The sequence below is a fragment of the Varanus komodoensis genome, unplaced genomic scaffold (assembly GCF_004798865.1).
Source record: "Varanus komodoensis strain SLA01 unplaced genomic scaffold, ASM479886v1 scaffold8, whole genome shotgun sequence".
Classification (NCBI taxonomy): Eukaryota; Metazoa; Chordata; class Lepidosauria; order Squamata; family Varanidae; genus Varanus; species Varanus komodoensis.
The window spans coordinates 35,429,073-35,439,176 of NW_025336481.1; the positions used below are offsets into that span (position 1 = coordinate 35,429,073).

Sequence of the window (10,104 nt, forward strand, 5' to 3'; positions counted from 1 at the left end):
TTGGGTGGGGGGAAATGATGTCAATGGAGTCAGGTTACAGACATGGCATGAAGTAAATAGATAGAGAGAAATGTTTCTCTCAAAATACATATCTCATGAAGCTGAATGACAGGTAAAAGGTGGTAATTTTGCACAAAGCATAGAGAGAATTATGGAATTTACTGCTACAAGATAGAGGTCATGGCTACCAAACTGGATGGCTTGACAAAGTGATTTGACAAATTCATGGAGGAGAAGGTCATCCATTGGCAATGGTCATGTCACCAGCAGTGTCAGTGGTACTATGTCCACATGAGTAGGAGGGAGCTAGTGCTCACGTGCTTCTCACAGGCAGCTAGTTGGTCAGTATGTGAACCGAGGTTGTATTCGGTGGACCTTTGGTCTATTCCAGCAGGGCTCTTCATGCATTCTTATGCAGAGACCCTCTGGTCTTCATGATCCCTGGCAGAAGAAGACATCACACACATGGCTTTGCCCTGGGGGGGCTTGCTCGGTCTTTCTGGCCTTCTTCAGAAGCTTCTGCCATTTGCTACTCCACACAGCAAGCTTTCTCCTTGGGGGAGGGAGAAACAAGTGGCAGAAGGCTCAAGTATGAGCAGAATCAAGGCTGGGCCACCTTGTTTTCAAGAAACCATGCACAGGGGCTCAAGCTTAGAAGTGCTCACATTCCTTCTGAACCCCTTTGAGGTTTCTAAGCACTCATACAGAACACCTGATTTTTTTTAATGGAAAGGGCCTTTCTTTGATTCATGTAAGCTGGTTTGTGGGGAGGGCATACTTCTTTGGTTATTAACCAAATGTTGAAGAAAAGGTCAACACTCTTCTGAGAAATCTCTAACCAGTCTGTCAAACTAATTTGGACAGTTGCTCTAAAATATGCATTGGATCCTGTTGGTTTCCTTTGCCACATGTTATAAATTATCCATATCAGGTAAGTTGACCATCCTCATGAAATTATACAATTGGGTCATTCAGGTGCAACAACAACAACAATAGCTGCTAGTGTTATCTATTTAAGTCTGGGTTGCCAAGGGCTTTTTGTGCCTCATGTTAATTAACACTGGAAATGGTTAATGGTTTCTGGAAAAGATGAAGTTCTAGATAAAAGATGGATTAACTTTAATGTACCTTGTAATCCTTTCCTCATGGCATATTGGCACTATGTTGCTGGCTACATTTAATTTCAGGCAAAATGCAGCTAATTCCCTTTCCAGCTAGTCGGCATTACTGCAGTTATTAGACCCCCAGCTCTAGATCCCTGATCTGATTTCTGTGCAATAATGTATTTGGATTAGCTTGTGGCTTTTATCAGCTCATCATTCAGGGATTGTTCGATGACACTCCAATCCTATACATTCATTTGATTGCGATGGCATACAGACTGTATTGGGCTAATTGCTTCTGTGTCATCCTTTACTTTCCAAGTAGACAGATAAAATGATTTTTACTTTGAATTGACCTGTCATTTCTATTCTGCTTGCTAAATATGACTTGTCCAGGAGTTGCTTCTTTTTGGGAGCAGGTTACTAGATGAATACATGTATTCATGCACTGGAACAACCTGTAATGATTTATCTTCTTCTTGTAAGTTAATAAATGGTCAGCACAAATGGACTTTCTGTACCCTTTTGACAGTCAAAAGACTGATACTACAACACTGGAAGGATAAATGCTCATCTTGTATAATGCAATGGACTGATGACCTTGTAGCTCGTTCAGTTTCATACAGACACTGCCTTCAAGGACACACTTATTTGGCTATCGGGTCAGCTTTTGTTGAGGCTTATGTATAATTGCTAGATAGTTGTAACTTTATATATGTATCCATTACTGATGATATATACAATTCTATGTATGTATTATATATTAAAAGAACTGGAAAATATCTCCTTCCAGAAATGCTTTGAGTGCATTAGGGCCAAAATAAACATTCGGTCTAGTATGAAGCTAGAAGCTTTCTTCACCTCCGTGTAACTCGTGCACCTTAGTTCGGATCCAGAACATTGCATTGCAGGAACAGAGGGGATTAAATATTTCCATACCACCTGGTTCTTCATGAAACTCCTTACCTGTGGTGGTGGGGAGTTGAAGCGGAGGCAGGGTGGAGATGCTGCCCTGGAGTTTAGCTTTATGAAATTTCACTCAAAAAGGGGAAATGTTTAACTTATCCCCACCATCCTGGAGCATCACAATCTCAGTTCAAATCAGCCGCCACATATATTTACACAAAGTTAAAGAAAACTCACACAAATAGCTTCATTGTGTGTGCTGGACAGATGGATGAGCTACAAAAGCAAAGTACATTGCACCTCTTTGAGCATTAATATACTTGAGCTGTTTGCTCGAACCCATAGGCTGTGCTTATTCCACACCCCCTACCTATTTTCAAAGTGGGGAAAGCGAGTGTACATCCTCAGGAGAATGATGCAAATTATATTTTTCTAAAGACATTTATCAGCACACCAAAGGATTAGCCATAAATATATGCTAGCACTCATTACAGCATCTCCTGGGGTTGCTTTTGATTTACTTTGGAAATTAAAGTGCTAACCATATTGAAAGTCAGGATATCAGATGCTAACTCAATCCGGATCTCTGTTATCACACAGTGCAAGCCACAGCATTCCACACTTGCGGCTGCGTTCAATAAGAAAACCGTTGCAGAGTATTCTTAGTACTTTTGTTCTGCATGTATTTGCAAAAATGCTGTAGGAGCCGACTTTCTAAAGAGCCGCATGAGCCCCACCAGAGACTTACAGGGATGACTGAGGAAGGGAAAATGGCAGGAAGACAATCTGGGTTTTCTCTTCTCCTTTCTTTTTGTGACATTACATCAGTTTGAGAACAGCAGCTTCACAATAGTGAAGCCCAAATAAAGGGGAAAGAGGTAAACAAAGCCAAAAGAGAAGAGTGAAATGAAGGCTCAGTTCTAAACAATGAACTTATATTCATTGGAGGACACGGTTAAAACTTTAGCAGACCAAATTTCCACCTCTATCATGGGAACCCGCTTGGATTCAAGCATCTTTACATATACCGAGTGTTTGATTCCAGATGTTTTGGAAGAGAAGACTCATCAGCCATAGCTAACATAGCCTATGGGTAGGGATGATAGAACTTGCAGACCAAAGCATCTGGAAGGACAATATTTTGCAGCAAAAGTGAAGAACAAGAAGGCACCTGTCCCATTCCATGTAGAAAAGCCAACTGGACTGGCAGATGACTCTTCAGCACTGATCCTGTGACAGCACCTGAAGGAGGGAGGCCAACTTAGGGGCTACAGGAATCTTCCCACAGTTGGTTGCCTCCTTCCAGCATTTACCACCTGAGGTGACTGAATCACGCTTCTTAATGTAGGGCTGGCCCTGAAGAGGGCAGTAAAACCTAGCCGCATATATGTAGGTTAAGTCTTGTGTGTGTTTTCTGATAAAGCATTCCATCCTAAATGTTTTTTTCTCTTGTGCATTGCAACTGGAACTGTTGCAATAAATTCCTGTTATACCCATAGGATTTTGTTGCTATTTTCAATACATAAGGCCGCAGGGGAGCTTACAGTGCTCTGAGCCTGACACTTTAGCATTGAACTGGAACCACAGGAAGCAGAGCCTGAACAAAACAACAACAGCCCAGTTCCAAACTGGCACAAGGGGCCAGTCGTGCCAATGTTTCTTCATCCCCATTGGCTATGCATAAGCAGAATGGAATGGTAGAATTCTGGAGGCATGCCATTACTGTCTTCATTTTCATAGTTTTAAATGTTTTATTACATTATCAAAAACAACCCATCCCCCAGTTTATACTAAACAAGCTCATATTTAATAGTATTTTCATAGAGCACCATCAGTGTACATACTGGTTTCTAGAATTTGTTCCTACAGAACAAGTTCTACACCGAGAAGTTACATTTTGACAGAGGGAGAGGGAGATGGAAATGCAGCACAATCAGGAGTTTTCATTAACCTTCTTGCCCTCTCATCCAGTTATCCAAAAAGTATACAACAACCTCAGTAGAATGGTTGCTAACATATGAGAACTATCTTTTTCCATATGTTAGGGCCCCCTCTGCAATCTGGTACATGGCAAAGTGATAAAGACAATTTAAGATTGCATCTCACAAATGGAAGACCTTCCCATCATGCCCAGAGACATTTTTTCTCTTGTTACCACATCTTTATTTGGTCCATAGAAGAGATCTGGGGACCTCAGAAGGTTGTTTGCTATTTTGCAATTTTGACAGTGAAGACCAGTTGTTAGGAAGAAAGGGCCGGAGAACATTTATTATGTTGTCCTCATGCCCTGCCCATGGACTTCCTGAAGGCCTTTGTTGGTCAGAGTTGCAAAGAAGATGCCATAACAGTCAGATCTTTCATCTGATTCAGCAAGGCTCTTCTTAGGAAATTTTAGTGCTATCTAATAAAGTTATTACTCTACTGTTTTCCCATGACTTTTGAATTTCCCTTCCCACCATTCCCTGCAATGAAACAACATGACAACCTGAAATCTATGCATGTGAATGGGTGTTCCATCACACAGGCAACGGTCCAATTAATCATTTCTCTCTCTTAAGAAGTAGAAAATTCCTTTGCTCTAATACCTGGGACAGTGACAGTTCATCTTGGTTGGCTGAACTGACTTGAGAAAAGCCCTGCTGGATCAGACCTTAGGCTTGTCCAGTCCAGTATTCTTTTCTCACAGAAATCAACCAGATACCTTTGGGAAGGCTCAAGCAGAGCAAGGCAGGTTTCTGCTGTTTGAGGACAGTTTTAGTCCCCTTTAAAGTGGATGTTAGCCATATCTGGCTCATTCTGCTATGGAAATCAGGCCAATGAAAGCCTGGTCCATCCCAGAGAGAAAACTGGATGGCAAGAAGGTGCAGTATACTAACTGCCTGACTTGTTCTTTCTTTAGTCTGGATCTTGTTTTCCTGAGGAGGAAAAAAAGACAGACATTTGTTTCTGGCCTTGTCTACTGCTGGCTTTGGCCCTACTTGCCCCCAATATGAGACCAGTGACAGATTGTCCATGAAGAATTGCAGCTCTTAACCCCTCCAAAAGAGAGGGATCCCCACCCTGCTTTGAACCCCTCTTCCTATCTTTCTTTGTAGACTCAACTGGTATCAACATTCTTTATGCTCACAGATTCCTAGTAGGCAGCTTGGTAAAGCATCATTTTCTTGTTCACAAGCTGATTACTTCCATGTGCTTAGGTCATTCCCAAACACAGGTAGAAGTTATGCCTTTGTTTCTGGGTGGCACTGTTTTGCTTCCAAACTAATCTGCAGGCAGTCACCTCCGTTTTGCTGTGAAAGGGAATGATGGATTCGAAGGCACCTGAGCAAAGTCTACCTGTTGGGCGGTTATATTAGTTTGGCACAAGGGTTAAGGGATTTGTGGAGACTGGAGATCACCAAAGATCTACAACAAACAAACAAACAAACAAACAACCGCACAGACATGTGTTCATGTTGTTGACTGCCTTATAAAAGCTGTCTTCTAGCAGTGTGATTCTGGTTTCTTGCTCTGCTTTTAAAACAAAGCATCGCCCACACACATCAAGAGAAGGTGATCATTACCTGCGGATGTGTGCTTGAACTTCTCACTCTTCTTCTTCCTCCACTTCCATGGCTTGAAAAGTCTTCCTAGAGTGGCAAACTTGCTTCTCCTCCGGATCGGAGGGGTATGTGTTCCTGGAACCAGGGAGTCCGATCGCATTGCAGCCAGTCTCTCCACTTCTTCAGCTGTGTTTGCCATAATGAAAGAAGAGGAGGAAAGGCGGGGGGAGAAGAATGTCAATAAACTAGATAGACAACATTTCCCTTGCCAGAGAGAAAAAGTGTTATTTTTAAGTCAAGTTCACATTGTGCTGACAAAGTTAACTATGAATAGTAACACTTGCCCCTTCGGATAGCACCTTGCAATCAAGTTCACTGATAATCTCAAAAGGTGATCCCACACTTCCAAAAGATATTTTCTCCTCAGAATTATGTAAATAATTCATTTGAAGCTTGTCTTTAAATCAAGCAAGGAAGGGCAGGAGGAAGATAACTGTCTTGGATTAAAATCGGAAAGAAAACAGGAGTATTGCTTAAATGTTTAAAGCTGGAACCTGCTTCTGTAACTTCTGAAAAAACAAATTATACTTCCCACCCCTCACAAATATTTCAAGCAACTGTGGGTGGGAGAGGCGGAGTGTCTGCAGTGTGGGGTAGAGAAAGCAACTTACCTTCCTCCTGGCTAAGCTACTCAACAGTACCTCTGAGTAACCACTGCAAACCCCTATGTTTATGGCAGGCTTGCTGGTCCAAAAGCACAACTCTCAGGCAATCTTCAGAACCTTGCAGCTTCAACCCACTAAAGCCACTGAGCTGAAGTGGGACATTAATCTCCCAGCCCTATACTCTTTGCTGCAACTAAGTCCAGTGGAGGTTGTGTTCAAGAAAGCATGCCTAGCATTACAGTCTAATTCCAGTAAAACATACACAGGAGCAAACTGCATGAGTTTGCTTCCCCAACCTGTAGCCCTCCAGATGTTTGTGAATGCAGTTTTCAGGATTCCAACTACTGCTCAATGGTTGACTGCTGTTGAGCAATCATTGATGCATGAGGTTGGAAAAGGCTGATACTAAGGGCATACAGGTGTCCATGCATGATTCCAAGGACTGGAGGTATTCTGTTCAATTTCAGGGAATAGCCATTCATTTAAGCATGTGAGACCAACTTAGTCTGCAGCTCCTATAATCCCTCATCATTGGCCATATTGGCTTAAACAGATGGGAGCTGTATTAGTGTTAGTTTAACACGTATTGAAGGTGCCTCTGTCCTCATTTGCATCTGGCCACACTGTATCGCCCCCCCCCCCCCGCAAATTAGAGTGCTATAAGTAAATACTTGAATATCATTGAACCAACACTGAAGCATAAAACCTCAAGCATGTAAATGGCAGGAGAATATGTCTCATATACTTAGAATAGGCTTGCAAGTTCTTCAAGCTAACTTGTAATAGTTACAGAATCTGTGAAAGCTACAATCATCCACTTTCTTCTGTTTTCCCATACATAAAACTAATTCTGCCCCTAAGTACATTTTCTTTAGGTTGCCTTGGAATCTTAAGGTCTCAATTTTTACATAATGCCTGCCCATTTGGAGCCAAGCATGTTTTTCATTTCAACACCCGACTGTTATATTGTAGGGCTAAATAGGAAAAAAAGTGGTAGGTAGTTTGCAATTTATTTCACTTCACTTGGCCAAAAACGCACACAAACAGAAATAATTATTGGGGATGGTAGGAACTGTCTGGGGGCAAAGATTTTTGTGATGGAAAAGTTAAAAGTGAGCAGGAACTTGATCAGATGCAGCTTTCTACATGAACTCTTTAGCACAGCCAACTTGCTTAGAGGAAAGTTTGCTCAGGCAGAGCATTCTGGGGTGTGATGTGGTCATGCACATGGTAGGCATGTCATGAGCAGAGCCGGGGTCAGACTAGATTTCTATGTCATCATGACATCATGGCTTGCAAATCAACCTATGACCAATGAAGGAAAAACTCATCTCAGACTTCCCAATACATCTCATTCAATTCTTCTGTCCTTAACAATAATGTGAGAGCCAGTGTGGTGTAGAGTCTGGGACTGGGACTCAGGCAATCTGGGTTCTAGTCCCCGCTAAGCCTTGGAGCTCACTGGGTGACTTTAAGCCAGTCACAGACTCTCAGCCTAACCTATCTCACAGGGCTGTTGTTGTGGGGATAGGACTAAGAGCAGCAGGGGGAGAACGATGTAATGTTGAGTTCTTTAAAAAAGAAAAAGGTGAGATATAAATCTAGTAAATAAATATTTTAGACCACTTCACTCTCTCCACAGCTGCTTTCCCCAACCTGGTGCCTACTGGATGCTTTAGATTCTGACCCAACATTCCAGACCATTGACCTTGCTGGTTAGGGCTGACAGGAGTTGAAGTCCAAAACATCTGGCAGTCACCAGGTTGGGGAAGGTTCCTCTGGAGAAACATGGGCTGGCTCCAGATTTAGTATACTTAGAACAGACCCAATGACCCAGTAGGATTTATTCATGCCGAACTGAAGTCCCTTCGATGTAAACAAATTTATTCCAAACGATAAAATTTGGAACAAATCCTATGTAACTAAAGGAAGTCCAATTTTATTGAAAGACCAAACACACTATGCTCTTATCTATTAAACAAACCATGCCCTCAAGTTGGTGTTTTTCTACTGTTGTATTGAATAAAAACAACCATGGAGAAAATATGGGCTAAAGGCTGGGCTGAACTGCTTTACTGGGTGGAGAAACTGTGCAGAGAATTTTTAAAAAAATCATTTAAAGCCAGCTGGGAATAGTCCTGTGACCGAGGCTGCTAATCAGCCCGACTTCTATAATAAAGCCCATCCCTGACAAACATTAAAGCAGCGGGTGCATCCTGTCCGCATCACCACCTGCCACCGCTTGCTTGTGTTCAATTCCTCAATGGATGGCAATTATTGCTGCAAAAACACACTTTGGGTCACAGTTGCTAAGCATGTTCCTCCTCCACTAGTTTTCAAGAAGGTTACGTTAATTGACTGGGTACTGTTGAGGCAATAGGGAGAGGATGCATCTTTTAAAATCTATTTAAATGATTGACCCCATGACATCATGTGGCACAGAAAATGGTAACATGGAAGTTGTTTTTACTTCTAGAAGCCGCTGACTGAGATAGGACAAGTAACATACGCACAGAAATAATAAAGATATACTGGTGGTAAAGAGTCATAGAATATTTGCATTATTGAGGATGACATACTGAGCTAGTTACTAGCGAGTGAGACCTATTGGGCAAACAGAACTTATTCCTGAATAAACATGCGAGGGATTGCACTGTGTCATTTCCACAGTGCTTCCCAGCCAGGTGTAATAGAGTTCATATTTCTTTACTGCATTCTGTGTGCCCACTTCCACCATTTCCCCAACTTCCCTTTCATCAAAAACTATTGATTTTGCCTAATACACACCTATTTCTCAGAAATCAAGTTAGACTGAGAGGATGGCCTGTGCTTCACCTTTACAAATTAAATATAATCCTGAGTGCAACTTAAATTAATACAAGCAGCAATGTTTACAAGTGACAGCATTTTTCTGAATTTAAACTGACTTACCACTTCTCAGTTAATTGCTAGATTGAGATAATAAAGAAATAGGAAAACATAAATGTTCCAATGCAGAATGCTTGGTAAATAAAATACACAACACCAAAAAATAAAGGCTGGTTCAGCACTGTTTTCCTTTCTGGTTAAAATGCATTCAAGGAAAGGATGGAAATCACACTGGGAAGGAAACCTCTTTAGACACAGGTCCAAACAAGTCAGGTGATATACCCTGACCTTATAACATTTTCTGGGTGCCAAGAAAGGAGAAGCTGTGGGAGACAGAGAGGGGAGAGTAATACGTGTGCCGGTTGGTTAAATATCCCTGCACTCAGAAATCTGGTCTGTCTCTGATGTTTCCCTGGCACTGTGATGCATTCCCTTGATTGTTCCTAGTGTCCAGCCTTTGGAACTATCTGGATGGAAAATGCAGAAAGTAATGGGGATAGGTTTCTTCTGCAAGGCCTTCCATAGGTGATATTTTGTGCTGTCTGCTGTCCGTGATTGTTGTACTGATACCCCATGCTCCTCCTGTAGCCTGGCTCATCTATCCTGCTATCAGTCTTAACAGCAACGCATAGATTTGGACACTGGCCTTCTTCTGGCTTATAGCTTAGATACAAAATTAAAGGAGGGGAGAATTGGAGGGGAGCATTGCTAGCATTACAATGGTGATACTCTTTAAGTATGTCCAACTGCAAAAAGTATGTGGTATGTATGCTGCAAAAAGAGCAGACCTTTTAAACTATTTTTGTTTCTACTCTAAGAGGCAATGAGTTTTGTTTATCATGGGTCTCCTAACTATAAGACCAGGATAGTAATGAGCCAATTGATGAAGGTTCTTAATTAGTATTTATTTTTAAGTGTGCAGCATAAAACTGCTTGAGAAATTGTTAACAGAAGACATGATTCAAAGTTAAGACTTATTTCAGTGGGACAGATAGAGATATGTTTTAGTTTTTCCCTGAA

At 41.7% G+C, this 10,104-nt stretch overlaps 1 protein-coding gene across 1 annotated transcript in view; it reads right to left on the reverse strand.

The window, feature by feature from the left end:
- The window catches only part of PHACTR1 (phosphatase and actin regulator 1), a 96,853-nt gene extending 91,127 nt beyond the window's left edge, over positions 1-5,726 (reverse strand). Inside the window, exon 1 of the mRNA XM_044455204.1 lies at positions 5,573-5,726. Coding sequence (XP_044311139.1) covers positions 5,573-5,711 — 139 coding nt within the window. The 5' untranslated portion in view covers positions 5,712-5,726. The remainder of the gene's footprint in view (positions 1-5,572) is intronic.
- Between the last annotated feature and the right edge of the window lie 4,378 nt (positions 5,727-10,104).